At 39.3% G+C, this 20,812-nt stretch overlaps 1 protein-coding gene across 2 annotated transcripts in view; it reads right to left on the reverse strand.

The window, feature by feature from the left end:
- The window catches only part of LOC148863808 (AAR2 protein family), a 37,187-nt gene extending 17,225 nt beyond the window's left edge, over positions 1 to 19,962 (reverse strand). Inside the window, exons 1-3 of one of the 2 annotated variants that reach the window (XM_088979715.1) lie at positions 19,669 to 19,962; positions 19,290 to 19,372; positions 1,957 to 2,014 (exon numbers count right to left, since the gene is read on the reverse strand). In XM_088979715.1, coding sequence (XP_088835841.1) covers positions 1,957 to 2,014; positions 19,290 to 19,372; positions 19,669 to 19,809 — 282 coding nt within the window. In that variant the 5' untranslated portion in view covers positions 19,810 to 19,962. Of the gene's footprint in view, positions 1 to 1,956; positions 2,015 to 19,289; positions 19,373 to 19,664 lie in introns of both variants that reach the window. The other variant, XM_088979716.1, reaches the window with a different exon arrangement.
- Between the last annotated feature and the right edge of the window lie 850 nt (positions 19,963 to 20,812).

Raw genomic sequence — 20,812 nt, forward strand, 5'->3', positions numbered from 1 at the left:
ATGGCATTGTTAGAACTTGGACTGAAGTGGCACAAACAGGTTAGACACATTGAAGAAGTGAGAATGGGTCAGAAACCTCCGGCTGTGAATAAGATGAAGCTGAACTTTGTTGGAAGCTCTATGGGCAATCTGGGTAAAGCAGGGCCAGCACGCATTGGTAGAGTGATAGGAAACACCAAGGAGTGGAGGTAATGATGTATTCAGGTCCAATTGGCTTGGGAGACTTGGCAAGGCTGAAATCATGGCACTCTTACAAGGAATGAGATTAGCACTACAGCTTGGTATTAGGGAGTTGGAAATTGAAGGAGATTCACAACTATCATTCACTGGACCAAGCAAGTCAAATCAACACCTTGGAAATATAAACATGCTTTCAAGGAAATTGATGTCATAGCAAAGCAAATAAATTCTAGTTTCAATGGGGTGAGAAGAATTGTAAATGGGGTGGAAGATTTTCAAGATAAATTGACAGACCTCATTCGTTTTGGGAAAAATTGTAAACTCATGTGACAAGGGTGTGTTGGAAATTTCTAGAGGTGTAAAACGGGCCGGGCCAGCACGGCACAGCACGGCCCGTGCAAAGTGCGGGCCATGCCACTCTCCCCTGGGACAACTTGGGGGATCGGCCCGGCACGGCCAACGGCCCAAGCCCATTCGGGCCTGTGCCGTGCCGCGGGCTAGGCCGTGGACCGGGCCGAAGCTATTTATTTAAAAAAGATTGAAAAAAAAACTTAAAATTTTAATTTTATATGAAGTTTGATGTATACAATTGCATATATAATTTTAATTTTATATAATACAATTCCCTATACACAATAAATTAAATAAATTAGTATTATAGGGAGAATGACTGATCAGCCCAGCTCAGAATTCTTTAACCCCACCGTACAGGGGGAATGAATCCTGACCGTGGATTGATGTCAAATCCACAGGCTGGATGCGGTTTATAGGGTGGCTACTAGTAGACTATGGGGGGGCTGTAATTCGGAATTCTGCTGTGAGCTGTAGAGTACTTTTCCCTATATTACATATTATATGTTATTATATAATTATAACTTATATAATATATTATATATTATATATATGAATAATATATATGGGTCGTGCCAGACTGGGCAATGGGCTGGGCCGTGCCGGAACACGGGCCGCAGGCGGCACAGCCCGCTCAGTCGTGCCGGCCTGCAGACCTAAAACCGCAGGCCCAGCACGGCCCACAGACCGTCGTGCTGAGCTGCGGGTGGCACGGCCCGATTTACACCTCTAGAAATTTCCAACAATTGTACCAAGTTTTTATATATTTTATTAATGGCATCCTTTTGCTGATGAAAAGAAAGTTTTAAATGCCAGCTGCCAACCTGATGCAACCTTCCTTTATCTGGGCTTGGGACCACCCATGTAAGACAAGCTCAAACCAGCAGAGTTCAACCCGTGATGTCATTCTTATAAAAAATTCAAAAAATAATAAAACACAAGCAATCCATTGAATGGGTCAGCAGTTCAACCATTCAGGTCAACAGGTCATTGACCAAGTCAAAACTGGGATTGTGACCAGGTAACTGGTCCAACCACTCAGGTGAATGATGGGTTAAAACACTGACTGTAAGGGCTATCACCCAATGTTGGTCTCAGCTATGGAGAGATAGGCTGGATACAGACCTAACGCTAGGCTTTTCTTTTCTTTTTTTCTTCTTTTTTTTTAGGCACAAAGTGGGCTGGCAAAGCAAGGGGCATTGAGGAATCAATTTTACTAGGGGCAAATACCTCAAGGGGAGTTGTAACTGAAAAGTCTGAGGCTGGTCACCCCCTAGATGAGCAGTAATATAGAATTGTACTATGACAAATCTTTTTAAAGTAACTAAATGGTTTGATAGTTATCTATCAAAAAAAAAAAAAATCAAAAAGTTGCATCTTAAAAGGGGCATACCTGAAAAGGAACAAAATTAATAGTTCACATACCTCCGAAGGACAAGCATCAAGGAAAAATCCAACTACTGGTGAGAACTCATTGCCATTCCTACACAGGAAACATTCCATAAGATTGGGATGACTGAAACATGGAAAGCAAGTGAAGCCCAAAAAAAATGAATGCACACACACACGAAGGAAAAGTAAAAGAAAACATAAATACAACAAAAAAGAAGCCTTAATTAACAAAATCCTCACAAAGGTACTACTAACCAAGATAACAAAATGTAAATAAAGTTTGCAATAATAATGAAGTTAGTCTTTTTAAGCAAGAGCAATTAATTTTATCCCACACTAACCTCCCATTACAAGTAACCATACACATCATACTTCTATTTTTTTTTATAAGTAAAATAAAAATTTCAATAAAATATAAGAAGAATACAAATAGTTGGTGATAAGGCATCACCTGCTTACATCAAAAAGAAAAGAAGAAGAAGAAGAAGATGCCCAGATTCAATACAAACTTTCCAAATTACATATTTGAAAACCCAACACTTCCCCCAAGTCCTCCTTTTTACATTGACTGAATTCTGGAAACCATAACCCAATCAGCCACTGATTTTCTAACTGCAGCTACTATCCTGTCCAAATTACAGATTTTGCCATAAAAAACTCATATGTTCCTCTCCTTCCAAATATTCAAACAAATTGCGAAAGGAATGCAGCTCCAAACCACCTTTGCCTTCTTGCTACCTCTTAACTTTGGCCTAGAGGTGTAAAGTGGGCCGTGTCGTGCTGGCCTGCGGGCCGTTACAGGTTGTGCCGCCCTCCCCGGTGAAAATTTTGGGGGTTGGCCCGGCACGGCCTACGGCCCAGCCAGGCCTGCACGTAGGTTGAGCCTTGGGCCAGGTTGGGCCGTGCATCGGGCCAAAGCTATTTATTTAAAAAAGAATTGACAAAAAACTTAAAATTTTAATTTTATATGAATTTTGTGTATACAATTGCTTATTTATACAATAACTAAATAAATTAGTATAATAAAATTTAAAAAATTATTTATTTTATTAATATATTACATACTATATATTATTATACAATTATAAATAAAATAATAATATATATATGGGTCGTGATGGGCCGACACGGCCCACTTGGTCGTGTCGGTCCATGGACCTAAAACCCCAGGCCCGCATGATTGTGCCGGGCCGGTCCAAGTTCGTGTGGGCCGTGCCAGGCCATGGGTGGCACGGCCTGATTTACACATCTACTTTGGCCATGAGGAAAAGATTTCTGAAGCTGAATTTGTAGGAAAATCAGACTCCAAAGGGCCCAAACAAAGCTGTGAACAATCTCCATAGGAAACTAGCAATCTTGCATTCGAAAAAATAAATGTTTACATATTTATCAAAAATAAATAAATGTTTACATTCTCCTCCTGATCTTTGCATAAACAGAACCGATTGACCATATGGAAGCCTCTTGGTTTCAAATGATCCACAGTCAAGACACTGTCCACAGCCACCAGCCATGCAAAAGCTTCTACCCTTGGGGGTACCAGATTTCCCCACATGCCTTGTAATTGATCTGATTCTGAACTGCTTCTGCTGAGAGCTAAATAACAAGATTTCACAATGAATTTTCCATTCGAATATTCCTTCCACCACATTTAATCCATTGTCTGAGAAGATATTTTAACATCCTCTAACTTCCCAAGAGAGAGATGCATCTGTCCACCTCTCTATCCAGCAAAGGCCTCCTGAATTTTGGGTTCCATGTCAACTGATCTCCCTTTCTTTCATAACAGCAGCTAATAGGAACTTCAGCCTCAGCTAGCCTGTATAATATTGGGCATGTCTCACTTAGCTTGCCAACCCCGCACCAACATCCTCCCTAAACCTTAACTTTTGAGCCATCTCCTACTGAAAAACTTGTTAGACTTCTGAACTCCCTGTTAAAATTCATAATCCCTTTCCACACACTCACCCAATAAGAAGACCTCACCACTCTAGATTCCCATCCAGACCTTACCACCCCATACTTCCCCACCACCACCCTCCTCCACAATGAATCTTCCTCACTCCATAACCATTTGCCCATCAAGGCCCTATTAAAAACTCTTACTTTTCTAAGCCCAGCCCTCCCTTCTCCTTTGGTTTACAGACTTTGTCCCATTTCACCAAATGAAATTTCTTTCCCCCTCCCCCTCCACCCACACCCTCCCATAAAAAATCCCTCTGAACCTTCTCACTTCTTTCAGCCACTTGAGTTTGGATCTTCAGCAGACATATAGTATAAGTTGGTAGACTTGAAAGTACACTTTTAATTAAAGTTATTCTCCCCCATCCACCCAGTGAAAGATATTTTTCTTTCCACCCATCCAGCCTCTTTTAAACCCTCTCCAAAATTGGTTTCCACAATGCACCTGAATTTGAAGCCCCCCCCCCATTGGTAAACCCAGGTAAGCAAAGGGAAGCTCACCAATTCATGAGCTGTGCATTTAATGTTGGACGAAGATGTAAAACTGTCCTTCAAATTTGATAATTAAACCTGATTACAGCAATAAAAGAAAAAGATGTGATTACAGCAGAAGGAAGAAGAAGAGAAAGGAGAAGAGAGTTTGATGGTTTTCTCCTCTCTCTCTCTCTTAATCTTTTATTAAACTCACTTAACTATGATTAATTACACCTCGGCCCTTAAGTGGGCAGCCAGCACTTAAATAACTTAAAGGAAACACAAAACAGGTTAACAGGCCCATAATGAAAAAAGGCCCATTAACACTTAAAATGTAAGCACGATGCTACTTTAAAACATAAACAAGTACTAGGGCCCATTCGGCCCAGTCTCTCTACAGACGATATGACAGAGGATTTTGGTGAATTACAAGAAAGATGAATGAAAAGATGAGGGTTTATTATTATAAGAGATTATTAAATGAGGACTGAGCTGTCTGCTATAATATGCCAACACAGGGGCCCTTTAAGGCCCTAAGCCCCTAATATGCCAATCTGGTTGTATTTTTCTATATGATGTAGGGGAGACACAAATTTGGGTTTGTATTGTCCTTGATATTCTTTTAATGCCACAAGGGATACCGTTATCAGTGCATATTGTGATCTTTACAAAGAATAAAGAAAAAAATTTCCTTGGTATGATTCAGGTAACTGAAGTTAGAAGAACCATTGACAAAGATGGAGATGAGAAATGTTTTAAGCGAGAAATACTTCCAATAGAGATCTGAAAGTATACTGGATAAATTGGTATATCTTGGCTAACCAAGTCATTCAACAAGATCTTAAGCAACTGGTACAAACTGAGAAGTGCTGAGCTATATGTCAACTATATATATGTATATGCATATGTCAACTAATATAAAACAGAATAACAAATCAAGAAGAAAATAAGAAGAGGAAATAGAGAAAACACCAAGATTTAACGTGGTTCGGTTTGGTAGCCTACAGTCCATGGGAAGAGAGGGAAAAATATCTACTATGAGAACCATAGATACATGGCTGACCTCTCTACAGATTCACAGCAAAATATCCACTCTCACTCTACCCTAATCCCACACAACCAATGGCTTAAATAAGCAAAAGGTCAAATTATACCAGAATTTCACATAAGTCCCTCTTCATCACATAAATACATACAAGTCCCCGAAATTTATCAACATTACAAATATACACTTGTAACCTCCAAAAACCCAAATATAACTAAATACAATATATCTTTTGACACCCTCCCTCAAACTCAAGGTGGGGAAACCAACTTGAGTTTGCAAGAAAGATGTTGAAGTAACCTCCATGAAAATAGGTATACTTTTGAAGCAGCAACCATTAAACTTGATATGTTAAAGGGGCACCTTAGAAACCAAAGTTGGATGTTAGAAAGCTAAATGAACTCATGTCAAAAAGCCAAAGTAGAGCCGAGTCATGATCTAGTAATCACCAAATTGAAGTTGGCAAATGAAAGCCAACACATATCATGCCAAAGAATCAAATTTAGCCATCAAAAGGTTAATACAATCTCCGAACAAAAGAACCAACCATGTCAAACAACTACATCATTAGAAATGTCAATAGAATTACCAAAACAGAGTTGGCTAGCAAAAAGCCAACTATGCTGAACTCCATAAACAAGAGCAAAGGTCCAGAGTTGATCAATGGAAAGCCAACTATGAACTCTATAAACCAAATTGAGGAATCAGAGTTGGCCAATCGGAAAGTCAACTAGATAAAGTGAATCAAAATCCCATGTCACCGAAGGAGATCAAAACTCGAAAGATTTCTTCATAACTCAGAACTGATGAGTATAATAAAAGATCATGGCTAAAACATTTCGTAAAACATCTTCCATGCAAAACATGTCTGATGTAAAAAACAAAATATAGGTCAATGATAATAAATCCATCATTCACCAAAATAGTCCAAATATCAAACCAAGACACAAACAATATCAGATTAGAACAGATCATAACAATGGAGAACCATTGTAGAAATTTGCACCATCGAGACATTTTCTCAAACACCAAATAGTCACCTTGAGCTCCAGTATCACATGTTGATATTGATAATCATAAATAGACCAAAGAAATTGCAGAACTTCTATAATACTTACTAAAAAAAAACTAGCACTCCCAAAGAAAACACCAAACTTGGCTAAATGACCAACAACCAACCTTTTAGACAATAAATCAAACAGTTGATAATGCAACATAGAAACCAGAATTTGCTTGAAGATATGAACAAGTTTAGATGCTAGAGAGCATAACCCACAAGACGAGGAGGGAAAATATAAATCCTTCTAGAGAGCCAACAAAAGAGAAATCCAAATAAAGCTTTAATAGCGTTAAAAATAAGGATCAGAAGATGCCCTAATATACGAACCAAATCAAATTTCCTTGCCCAAATGACCATTTGATCTTCTTTCTCATAGAAAAATCACCTGAACTCTAAAAGCTTAAGTCTAGATTCCACTAGGTATGAGAGAACCAAAAGAATATCCAAATCTGATGTTACTTTTTCTTGGGTTTCGAAAGAAGCAATGAGAAGCAATATCATCCCTTTTGGAGTCTGGTAAAATTCTAGAAAAATGATGAAAAATACTCACAAGTATTCTTCATTGAATGGTAAAAGTCCCTAACAGATTGCTTCATAGATTCAAGCCCCACAGGCCTCGCGTGAACAGTAATGCGAACAGGGATCGTGAACAGTACCTCAATTGCTAGTTTTCCATAGTTCACCAAACTAATTTCCACACTAAATCTGCTATGGTACCATATTGGCTAACATAAAACAGAACAACAAATCAAAAAGAAAATAAGAAGAGGAAATTGAGAAAACACCAAGATTTAATGTGGTTCGGCTTGGTAGCCTACATCCACGGGAAGAGAGGGAAAATATCCACTATGAGAACCAGAGAAACATGGCTGACCTCTCTATAGACTCACAACAAAATATCTACTCTCATTCTACCCTAATCCCACACAATAAATGGCTTAAATAAGCAAAAGGCCAAATTTTACCAGAATTTCACATAGGCCCCTCTTCCTCCCATAAATACATACAAGTCCCCAAAACTTATCAGCATTACAAATATACACCTGTAACCTCCAAAAGCTCAAATACAACCAAATACAATATATCTCTCGACAGTATATGCATGAAAGAAAACTCACTCAACCATAATCCAAACAATTTGGGTTTGGCTAATACAAAATCCGTCCTGCCATGCTCTATCAGCTATCAAGAGCCTTTTAGTTGTCAAATTATAAATCCTTATATCAGTTTTTAGTTCTTACCATTTCAGCCCATGTTTGTTTTTATCTTCCCATTGCTCTTTCAGAGACTTCTATTTGCATCAAGTCATTCCTCACTACTGCAGCATTGGTCATCCATGCAGACAATCAATCCATTTAAGTTGATTTTCTCTAATCTTGTCAACAACCAGGACTACTGCACTTATATCTAATATCCTTTTGAGCAAAAGGTAGTGTATTGTATTCTGTACTGAGATAATTATATACAAAAATACATGTACAGTGAATCACTATATGTATGCCCAATACTCAAAACATTAGGCTGACCACCCCTTCTTCTTAAGAAAATAATATCTCAAAATAAAAATAAAATAAAAAGGTTAATGAGGAATATCCTTGAAACTCTCCAGCACTAATAGCTAAGAAAACAAGGAGCTACTTTTGTTATTAAAAATTCTGTAGTTTCTGACTCCAAATACACCAAATTACTGCTACTAGAATCGTATCCCAAAGTCTTCTGCCTCTCTTGATTAGGCCTTTTAATTTCCAACCCAGCAAATGTGGGCTTTAAAATAAATGATTGTACACCTCTCTTGGGAAAATTAAGAAATAAATGGCCTGTTGTTTCCTTCTCCTCATCACATAAAACACAGCATGATTCAGCACTGCTGTCCAAAGCATGAAACCTGCTTTGGAGGGGTGGGCACGCACGCACGAGGGGGGGATAATAGGTCTCCTTGATAAAGGCCCCCCTTGATGCTTTGAAATCCCACCAATTCTCCATTTATCAATCTGGAGAATTTTAGGGTTTTGATGCACACTTTCACCCAGTTTCTCCATCTTATTCCAAAACTTGTTCTCTTCAATATATGATCATAAGCCTTATCAAGATCAACTTTGCATAGCAACTCTGCCTTACCACTTCTGAGCCTTGATTCTATCAGCTCATTGGCTATTAAAATTCCATCTAGCAGCTGCCAATTGGGGACAAAAGCCCCTTTAAGGTGTAGATACGATTAACTCCAGAACCGATCTCATTTGATTTGCTATAAGCCTTGTGAGAATTTTGTAAAAGCTTCCCATAAGACTTATTGTCCTGTAATCTTTGATCTGTGTAGCATCTCCAACCTTTGGGATCAACGAAATGAATGTCACATTGAGGCTGCATGCCAATGAAGCTTTAGAATGAAATTCCCTTATTGCCTAAGATGTCTTCCTTGATAACCTCCTAATTCTGTTTATAAAATAGGGTGGTGAAACCATCATGACCTAGCATTGTCCCCTTCTATTTCATGTTTTTAATTTGGGTTGGTGGGCCTGGTGTCTTCTTTGGTTCACCCACTTGAAGCAGTTCCGTTCAGTTCATCATCAGTTCTTGTTGGTTCTTCTACAAGAATAAACCTTGTTAAACTTTTATTCTCTTGCCCATCCAGCTGTCTCCCACACATCTCCTCTTATTTCGTTTCTTTCACATGTTCCTTGATCAGGATTTTGAGTTGTTGTCTAGATGTGGACCACATATTTTGCTCACCCTGATTTATTTTGAATTTCGCATGCTGGATCAATCACTCAACCTTCTGGGCTGTCAGGGATCCTATGGCTTCATCGATTTCCCCACTTTCGACCCGATAGCCATCCAACAGATGGTCGAACTCTCTCTGCTCAGGTCTGACACCATCCACCTTCCCTGCCTCTGCCTAGTGGACCATCTAATTCTAATTCTATCCTTTCTAGTCCTGCCACCATCTATCTGGGCCATCTTAACAACACTTGTCTTTTGGATATGTTATTTCTTGATTGTCCACTCTATTCCACATGAAATCAGAGAAAATGACGATGAAGCAAAAACTAAGATGTAGAGGAATCCACTCTATCTTCTTACTTACACAATTCAAAGAGAAATTCAAGAGAAGAGGAGTCCATGAGAAAATAGATATAAAATTACAGAAAGGAACTTCAAGTTGATCCATTGACATGGATAAGAATCTATGCAAGGAAGCAACAACCAGCATGAGAAAATTGGTAAAAAGACCAGAAAGTTTCCAGGTTCAACAATCAGCAAGAGCCCCCATGGGGTAATGTTGATTGATTAGTTCAAAGATGGGGCTAAATACAAAGCTAGAAAGAAGAAGGCTCTTTAAGTCTAATGCTCTCAGTTCTTAAAATGAACGAAACAAAGGATGGAACATAAGTAATATAATCTTAGCAAAATGACCATAAGATTCTCAACACTATCATTCAATATCCTGGTTCAACTATTCATCAGAATGGAGAGGCTGAAGAGAATGCAACCAATAAAATTAGAGTTCAGTGGATAAAGTGGAGACGTGAATCAAGGTTATTTTTTAATTGTACATACCAATAAAGTTGCATTTCACAGAGCAAAATGTTGGGCAATCAGGAACTAGCACATAAATAAGATGACTATAGTAGAGATAAGGATCTTGAGATGGAGGAATGGTTAAACTAAAAGGAATAAAACTAGAAATGACTTTCTATAGGAGTAGGACCAACTACCAAGAAAATTAGAGAAGTAGTTTATGACGGTTTGGCCATGTAAAGCAAAGATAATAATGGCAATAATTGATGCTTGGAGCAAGTTAACTTCTAAATAGACAAGTAGAAAGCCCCAAAAGAGTTGAACTTAGATAATGAGCAAAGATGTGTTAGCTAGTTCTTTTATGATATAGCAGAATAAAGGACCATGAGTTCGGTAGCTGATTGCAAACAAAAGTCACGAGCAAATACACACATACATGCTAATGATTTCATCATGATCTTCTCAACCTGTAAAAAAATGGCCATATTTCAGGACTACCAAACCTGAAAACAAGAAAGAATTTCCTTTAAAATTTATCAATTTCCTAAAAGAACACTAAACCCAAAAATAAAAGATAGGTACCTAACTATCAAAGAACACCTTATCCTTGCAATATTTTGAGCCAATTATTATCTAACAACTCAAAGTAGTTGAAATCATTGGTTCCTATTACTTTTTGGAAAATATTTATGTAAGCCAACAAGGATAAGGATGGTCTAAGAGTCATGAAAGCAGATCAAAAATGCCTTCGGGAGGGAAGACTAGGTCAGTGAAGGTTTGGAAAATGACCAAGTCTGGGATTGAAAGAGCGAGCAAATGAACATCTGAATGAATGAATCTCCCATGTCTTTCTTGCTTGCCTATTTATAGAACCCAAGAGGTAAGTTGCATGCATGGTGGTGCAAGAGTTGGGATATTCTCAGTCCCAACTGTTGCTATGGAAGCTGTTGAAAGCTGTTATTTTCCTAAGTATAGTACCGCAGGGGTACTATTGTATTTTTACCCTTTTATATTTTTAGTTGCTGTCGCCCTAGTATATATAACAAATAGCTGGTGCCGCCAGCAAGCTTTTGGCTCTCAAATCTTTCTCCTCTCTTCTTCTCTCTCTCTCTTCTCTCTTCCTCCTTTTCTCCTACATCACTGCACTGATAACATGGTATCAGAGTGGGACCATTAGACCTGAAAAGGAGAGATTGCACCAGATTTCCAGATCTGCCGCCACCATCTACAGTTCGAGTGATTGAAGATCTGCCGCCATCATCTACAGTTCTCACGCCTGAAGTAATCTCTCTCCTTCCCTCTTTTTTTTATGGTCGTGCACCAGGGCAGAACCCGTATTAGGTCTGCTGGTTGGATGTGAGGTGACCAGCACCTCAGTCTTTCCTTTTTTGTGGGGTCGACTGACCCCTGAAAAATTCTGTAGGTCGGTGAGACCTTTTATGTGCTGCAATAGCAGCTTTTATGCTGGACCTGAAGGTCAAGGTGACCTGTACTTGCTGTAACAGCATCCATGTTTGATGCGTAGATCAAGAATTGACCTGTCCGCCCTGTAGCACCGGTGTTTATCAAAAAGGGGCCTGTTGTTAGACAGTTTTGTATGCCCTTAGCTTCAATCAAAATGATGTACTTTATGAGTTTATTGTAAATGAATAAAAGTGCATATTTGATTCATGTTCCCTTGGTATGTTTCTGTGTAATACCCTTAAACTGGACACTTAATGAGACTCGTGTTAGTTTAGAACGTTCACAGCCAGTGGGTCGGTCTGGGGAGACTTATCCTGACAAGGCTGATACTGTGGTGCCACTAAGTCGGTTGGGGTGGCTTGTCTCAGCTACTAGGGCGAGACCCTAGGCACATACAGTGTGGGATTAATTGAATCTTTGAACTGGACCAGATTTCCAGTATTGCCCTGGACCTTGGAGATTGATGGACAAAACTGGAAAGTTACACCCGACCCCTAGACTCGATTATGATACTGCACTAGGTGTCGGATTGGGCTGTCTTTGATGTACCAATCAGTGAGATCCTTAGTGGGGGTCAAAACCTGGGTATGTTGGGACAGTCTGAGAATTCATCTGAGTGGGTGATCATAGTGACAGGATCAACCCCTTTGTCGGACAAAGGTAATGATCGGGGATGCACTCTCACTAATGGAAACCAAGACTGCCGGCAGCCAATTTCAATCGTTGAAATTTGTTTTGCAAAATATATTTTATATGAGATATAAAAGTATATAAATTATGGTTTCGAAATGATTTGCAAAAGGTTTTAATTCCCGGGATCCATATTTGAGAGAGTGCAACACTGTTCTTTGCAACCGAGGGAGAGGTCCTCTCTTGTCAGGTAGTGTATGATCATTATGGGCTGAGAGGTTAAGTGTAAGGCCATTGAGGATAATACCTGATGGGCTAATCTTGCATCTGCCCACAGTCCCTGGGTGTTACAAGGTGGCTTGGCCCAGGGACCACTTAGGGTAAGTGTTGGGCCCATAGAGCCCATCTGATGGGTTTCAGGGGGTGCACTGTCCATAACAGTGTAGTCGGCCAGGCCTTGTAACAAAGGCTGGGCTGAACCCATGTGGCTAATGTGTAGATCAATGTTTGGAAGGCTTAATGAATACATAACCTTAAATGGGCCTTAAGCCCATTTCAAACTGGGCTAATTTGATTAGTCTTTAAGGGGCGAATTCTGAGATAAGATCAGCTGATAGGATTGGGCCCACACCCTATCCACTCAGAGAGTCCAAGATCTAAATGGGATTTAGATTTGGAAACCTCCTAATTGGATTAGGAGCTGGCTGATCTAATCTACAGATAAGATAAGGATTATCCCTTATCTTAAAGGGACTTCTAATCCAGATATGATTCGGGTTAGCAACTCCTAATGGGATTAGGAGCTGATCCCTTTAAGTTTATAAAAGGAAGAAGGGGCGGCAGCCTTTAGACACATCATCCAACAGACTCAAGTCTTGTCTTCAGAGCTGAGATCACAGAGGAGAAAATTCTGCACCCTGCAAATTCTCTCTAGCTGCCTCCTCCCTGCAGTCGCCGCCTATAGCAGTTCGATCTCCATTCCTTGGGAGAAATTAATATTGGATCTTGATTCCAATCTTTTGGAGAAAAGATTGGTAGGAGCTGTATTCACAAGCTGTCCAGGTGATTCTTGGGAAGAATCAATTTCTTAGGAAGGACACTGTTGATTCTGCTCCACCTTGCACTGCGCCATCTTCAGTGGGAGCAGATTTTGGTTTCTACCTTGGGCGTGAACACCTCCATTGAGAGATATTGTTTCTCTGTATCAGGTATTATCTCTCTCTCCTCCTTTTGGTTCAGATCTGGTTCAGTTTAGGGAATTCGATTCCCAGATGAAGGGAAAGAAAAATTTTTGAAATTCGCCCCCTTTATTCTGCATTCTTGGGCGTCCATGTGATGGATTTCCTATCCCTTCACCAGTTAGTGCTGTAACAACACCTATGTTTTTCAAAAAAAGGGGGGTGACAGCACATGGTGTTATCAAAAGGGGGGGTTGTGTTTCTGAAGAAAAAAGGGGGGTTCCCTTTCTCCCTTGGTGTTAGCCGTTTTTTAAAAGTTTTGCCCCCACTCTTAAGAGTCTTTTTTGAATCTGTAACCATGAGGGTGAAGATTCTGCCACGTCCGGTGTTTCCTCAATGCAGAATGGAATGAGTGGGGGTGCGGACCTATCCTTTCCCATGGCTGTTATTCCTCTCGACGGTTTAAATTATTTGGAATGGTCAAGAGGGATCAAGTTGTACATTACTGCAAGGAGAAAGATAGGTTATATAAATGGGAGAATAAAAGAACCCAATTTTGGGAGTGTTGAATATGACAGATGGAACCAGGAAAATAGCATGGTCATGTCCTAGCTTTTAGTGTCTATGCAACCCCAAATAAGGAGGAGCTTTATGTGGGATGAAACAGCAAATGAAATCTGGGAACAGGCAAAATTAACCTATTCTGAGCTGCGCCACTATGCAAAGATTTATCAGTTATAGGCAGAATCATCCACTTGTAAACAGGGGGAGAGGTGTCTTTCTATGTACTACTCAGACTTAACCTCTGTCTAGAAGGAGTTAGATCATTATCAGAGTGTGGACTGAAAGTGTGATGAAGATGCAAAATAACACAAGAAACTTGTATCTCAGCGGAGAGTGTTTGCTTTTCTACATGGCTTGAACCCTGCATATGAATCTATCAGAGTTTAGATCCTAGGTAGCAAGGATCTTCCCTCCGTCCAGGAAGTTTATGCTCTTGTACAATCAGAAGAAAGTAGAAGGAACTTGACGAATAGTTTTGGAGTGGATGCAGTTGTGGACTGAAAGTGTGATGAAGATGCAAAATAACACAAGAAACTTGTATCTCAGCAGAGAGTGTTTGCTTTTCTACATGGCTTGAACCCTGCATATGAATCTATCAGAGTTTAGATCCTAGGTAGCAAGGATCTTCCCTCCGTCCAGGAAGTTTATGCTCTTGTACAATCAGAAGAAAGTAGAAGGAACTTGACGAATAGTTTTGGAGTGGATGCAGTTGGGTTGGCAGCAAAAGGAAGTGTGATTACAGGTGGTGGGAATACCTTTAAGAGGGGGGACTCTCAAAAAGGGTGGATGACAAAGACAAACAGTGGTGTACTCATTGCCAGAAACCCCGACACACCCGAGATACATGCTGGGATCTTCATGGGAAGCCGAAATGGGCTCAAGATTTGAATAAGAAGCAAGATTCAAATCTGAATAAAAAGTCAGGACTGAAAAGTACAAAAATAACACCGTGGCAAACATGGCCTCTCGGGAAAATCAACCCCCCATTACTACTGTGACCCCGACTCACGTCTCTGTATCTGACCCAAGGGAGGATATTATTAATTCCTTCCTCGACCAATTAGAGCTCTATGGTAGAGCAATTCATCAGATGGATGCTCCTCCCTCAACTTCATTTGCGTTTACATTAGGTAACTCTGCCACAGATTTCCATGTTGCATCTCATACCCCTGACATTCCCTGGATCATTGACTTTGGAGCGTCTAAACACATGATTGGTACGTCCTCTTACTTTCAAACCTATCACCTCCTTTCTAGAAGAGACAAGGTGAGACTAGTTGATGGATCATACACTACCATAGCTGGTCAATGAACCATTTCTCTTCCTTTTGGCCTTACCCTCTCTGATGTATTACTAATTCATTAAACTGCTCAGTAACCTTTTTCCCTTCTTACTGTGTGATCCAGGATCTAGCCTCGGGGAAGATGATTGGTAAAGGATATATGGTGGATGGACTTTACATGTTGGAGAATAAGGATGGTCTTCAAGTCACAGAGTCTAAGAGTCAGGTCTATTTATGGCATTGTCGTCTTGGTCATTTATCTTTTGAGTCTTTAAAAGTGGTGTTTCCAGAGTTGTTTAAGTCAGTGTCAGTTTCAGATTTTTCTTGTCAAACTTGTCAATTGAGTAAGTAGTGTAGAAATCATTTTCCTTCAAAGAATATTAAATCTGAATTTCCTTTCCACATTATTCATTATGATGTGTGGGGCCCTGTTACTTTACCATCTGAGAGTGGCTACAAGTATTTTATTACCATTATTGATGATTATTCTAGATATACATGGGTATATCCCATGCGGACCAGAGGTGAAGTAGCAAAAATTATCCAAGATTTTCAGCGAATGATCTTCACCCAATTTCAAGCTGAAATCCAAATCTTTCAATCAAACAATGCCAAAGAGTATTTTCATAGTGATCTCACGGAATTTTTTGCTTCACGTGGTTCACTTCACCGTAGCTCTTGTGCCCAAACACCACAACAAAATGGTGTTGCCAAAAGAAAGAACCAATACCTCCTTGAAGTGGCCCGAGGTTTACTAATCCATATAAATGTCCTAAAACGATTTTGGCTTGAGGTTGTCATTTGTGCTACCTATCTCATCAACCGTATGCCCTCTTGTTGGTTAGAGTGCAAAGCCCCACATCAACTTCTTTTTCCTAAGGCTCCCCTTCTTTCCATTCCTCCTCGTGTGTTTGGTTGTCGTTGTTTTGTCAAAAATCTGTCACGCACTCTTGGAAAATTAGACCTTCGTGCTATTTCTTGCATCTTCTTGGGGTATTCTTTCACTCAGAAGGGATACCGCTGTTTTGATCCTGTTTCTCATAAGTTTTATGTTTCCATGGACGTCTCTTTCTTTGAGAGTAAGCCCTTTTTCCCTGATTCTCCTCAGGGGGAGTGTAAGAATGAGGAGAAACTGGTTCAGCTCCCTTCTCTTCCTGATCCTCCTCCTTTTCGTGTCTTATTTCTTCATTACAGAGGCCAACCAAGTTCAAGAGCTATGGAGAACCTAGAAGTTGTACCTCTAATGCCATCAAACTCTCCAGGGGCAGATCATACTCACTCAGGTATCTTGGTTCCTATTGATGTCCCTGACCCTACCGCTATTGATACCTCAATTGCTAATGACCTTGACCTTTCTATTGCTCATAGGAAAGGTGTTAGGTCTTGCACCACTAAACACCCCATTTCTCACTTTGTTTCCTATGAAAACATTTCACCCTCTTTTCGAACCTTTCTCACTTCCATTAACAGTGTTCCTATCCCTAAGAATGTGGCAGAAGCTCTTTTAGTGCCTGAATGGACATATGCTATAAAGAAAGAAATTAATGCTCTACATAAGAATGGCACATGGGAACTAGTAGATCTTCCTAAGGGAAAGGATCCAGTTGGGATGTAAATGGGTATTCACACTCAAACATAGGGCTGATAGCACGGTGGAGCGACACAAAGCTCGTTTAGTGGCAAAGGGGTTTACACAGGTGTATGGAGTTGATTATGCAGAGACTTTTACACCCGTTGCCAACATGAACTCCATTAGAGTCCTTTTCTCCCTTGCTGCTAATCTTGACTGGGAGGAAGTTTACATGGTACAACCCCTTGGTTTTCAGGCTCAAGGTAATGAACAGAAAGTGTGCAGGTTGAAGAAATCATTATATGGGCTGAAACAATCACCGAGAGCCTAGCTCAGCAGGTTCCATGCAGTTCAGCAAAAAAGATACAAGCAGTGTCAATCAGATCACACATTGTTTGTGAAAAGAGGGGAAGGAAAAATTGCTGCTCTGATAGTATATGTTGATGATATAATTATCACTAGCGATTGAAAGGATGAAATCCAAAAGTTGAAAATTTTTCTTGCTACACAGTTTGAAGTAAAGGATCTAGGTCCTCTAAGGTACTTCCTTGGAATTGAAGTTGCCCGCTCACAAAAGGGTATCTTCATTTCCCAAAGGAAGTATGACCTAGATCTACTCCAGGATACAGGAAAATTGGGAGTGAAGCCAGTTGATTCCCCTATCGATCCTAACCACAAATTAGGTCATTGCCAAGGTGAACTTATCAAGGATGTGAAATAGTTTCAGAGACTTATAGGAAGATTGTTATATCTTTCTATGGCCCATCCCGACATTGCTTATGCAGTCGATGTTCTTAGTCAATTCATGCATGCTCCCAAGACCACTCATCTTGAAGTAGCAATAAGAGTTCTCAGATATCTTAAGAAGTTCCCAAGTGCAAGCTTGTTGTTTCAAAAGCACGGGCATTTGAAAGTTGAAGTACACTGATGTAGATTGGGCAGGATCCCTGAATGACAAAAAGTTAACTAGTGGCTATTTTACCTTCATAGGAAGAAATCTAGTTACCTGGAGAAGCAAAAAGCAGAATGTGGTAGCTAGATCTAGTGCTGAAGCTGAATATTAGGCAATGGCTCATGGAGTGGCTGAAATTATGTGGCTAAAGAATCTATTGAGTGAGTGGGTTTTCTAGTGGACAGACCTATGACCCTATTCTGTGATAACAAAGCAGCCATAAACATTGCTACTAATCCAGTGCTACATGATAGAACTAAACACATCGAAGTCGACAAACACTTAATTAGAAAAAAGGTTGTCACAGGGGAAATGTGTACTCCTAATGTCAGCTTTGAGGATCAACTTGCAGACATCTTTACAAAAGGGTTACACCATTCATGGCATCATGATTTATGTGACAAGTTGGGCATGATTGACATCTATGTCCCAACTTGAGGGGAAGTGTTGAAAGTTGTTATTTTCATAAGTATAGTACCATAGGGGTACTATTGTATTTTTACCCTTTTATTTTTTTAGTTGTTGTCACCCTAGTACATATAACAAATAGTTGGCGCCACCAGCATGCTTTTGGCTCTCAAACCTTTCTCCTCTCTTCTTCTCTCTCTCTTCCCTCTTCCTCTCTTCTTTTCTCCTACATCACTGCACTGATAACAAAAGCAAATCCCGCATTTCTCTCTCCTAAGGACACATGTCCTTAAAGACCACATGGTTTTTAGAGCACGCTTTTGAGGCCCTCTAAGAAAGTGATGCGTGTAAGTATGGTTACCAAGTATGGCCAATCGTGGTTTCCCTGGAACAACAATCACATGTCTATCATTCTCAAAGCAATCCTCAAGTGCTGAAGTTTCCCAAGGTCATCAAGTTTTGATTTTATTTCATCCTCATGAGGTAGTGAGGTTAGGCACCCTTGTGAGGTTGCAAGGTTGAGCACTCACGAAGTCAATAAGACAGTAGACCCGCCTTGCGCCAGGTTCGTGAACTCCTACCTCGCGAGGCATTTCTTCGTGAAGCCTTGGTCTCACTTTTACAATTGGGCCTCACCTAAGCGTTTTCAGCTGTGAATTTACTTCTTAACCCTTGAATGTATATCCATTGTCTCACAATTTCCTTTTAGAAACTACTGTTAATCACAAAAGTTCTAAAAGATATTTTCTTAATTTTATTTTCTTGTTATTTAAGGCAAAACTTTAAAATGGACCCAAATAAAGCAAATGACTCGGATGGGGGTCCACCAAAACATCCTACTGGCAGAAAGGAGGGAGAGTCCATGGGTCAAAGCATTCCAACAGAATGGTAAAAAAACAAGTCCAATTTATTTCTGCAGTTCAGAAAATAAATTCCCTCAAAAAATTCAGGAATTGTTTTCCAGGTTTTTCTTTACTCTGAGCAAAATATCACCAATAAATTAAATTCCCTATCGGAACCAAATGACGGGAAATTTTAAAATCTGGAAAATATTCTGTATCAGTATTTTCCTGCGAAGCGAAGTCCATAAATGCTGAACAATAACCGAGCTCAACAAATAAGTGGAAAATATTCGTTTGGTAGTAAATGGATAAAGAACATGGGAAATGCCGAACAATGAAAACCACTGCACATAGAAGTACTTAATTTATCACCTTCTAGTCGTTACGAGTACTTGAGAAAACACAGAACACACACCTGTCTGCGGAGCTATAGTATACAAAATGAGGTCCAGGAGGAATCACTTTTATGCCCTTGAAAAGAGGCCCCACCGAAAACATCTGCAAACACATCAAATAACATTAGTTGAGAATGTCAATTTGAAGAAAAATTTGGAAATGGGGGAATTTTCAATGCATTAATCATGTAAAGCTGCAATAAAGGATAGGTTTCCATAAGTTGCAGAGGTCAAATGCGAGTGGTTGTTTGGGTCGGCACTGTATTCGCTCACCAACGAGCTAACTACTAGATTTCGGGGATTTGCCATGATTAGATGGAACGAATCAGCAAACTATGAATGCCAATAGAACGGAGCGTTTCCGATTTGGGAATAGATGAAAAAAGAAGCCTTACTTGCCTGAGTATCGATGCCTACGAGAGTGTACTGAGGAACATCGAGAAGGAGGAGAGTGGCGCCGTGCTTTACAAGCTTCAGCGCTGTACCGGAGTCCATTTGAAGATCGAAAGGATGAGTCTTCTGCTCCGAACTTGCTTCCATCTCCTTTCGGTCGCTAATTTTTCTCTGTTCTTTTGCAAAATGGCGAGAGAATAATGGAAGGGAAACGAAATAACGAACCACGCTACTATCAGAGCTTACTGGAAGCCTCTACTTTTATCTGTATGGCCTGAAGTCCTGAACCTACTTTTCGTTATAGAGTAGGAATGACCTCCGTATTAAGTACAAGACCATTAATCTGAATTATTTCAATTTCTTAAATTATTTATATCAGAAATTTTGATTTAGGATTTTTATTTGATTTAAAAGACTTAAGGGGCAGTTACAGTATTATTTAATTTGAAATTTACTATTTAATTATAAAAAATTAAATTAAAAAACTAGCATGAATTTTATATATCTTGTTATTGGCAATCTATTATGACCTACTTTATTTGAAAATCACTATTAATTTATATTATTTTTAATATGATTTAAGAGATTAGATGAGGTCTTATTTGTAAACAGCAATCCACTTTAATTGGTATTTACTATTTATTTGATAAATTTATTTTTAAGAGCTAAATTAAGTTATGTTTCCAAAAAATAGTTAAATCTAATTTCCAATTAATAAACTATTTCATTTAAAAGAATGAAACTCTCACCATTTGTATTAATTATTTAGTCATTTGTATGAATTTCATTTGTTTTTATTTTTATCCATTTAATATTTTGAATATTTTTAAGTTACATTATTTGTTTAATGGTTACTTTTGAAATGATTGTATTTGAACAAAATTAACATTTGAAATGGCCACTTTTTGGGATTAGGATGATACGTGTGTGTGTGTAAATTTTAGGAGAGTGGAGTTATCACATTTTTATGAGTGGATAAACTTTTTTAAGAGTGAGAGTTTAACCTCTTATAAGATTATATCTATTGAAATTTTACAATGCTACGTGTCTAAAGGGTGAGGGCTATCCCTTGTATTGGATTTATTCGCACTTTAAAAATGGTACCGTTTTGTCCAAATATGAATTCAAATCCATATTTGATTTAAGATGA

Source organism: Nelumbo lutea, chromosome 3 (assembly GCF_056320005.1).
Source record: "Nelumbo lutea isolate HS-2025 chromosome 3, American lotus-T2T, whole genome shotgun sequence".
NCBI lineage: Eukaryota > Viridiplantae > Streptophyta > Magnoliopsida > Proteales > Nelumbonaceae > Nelumbo > Nelumbo lutea.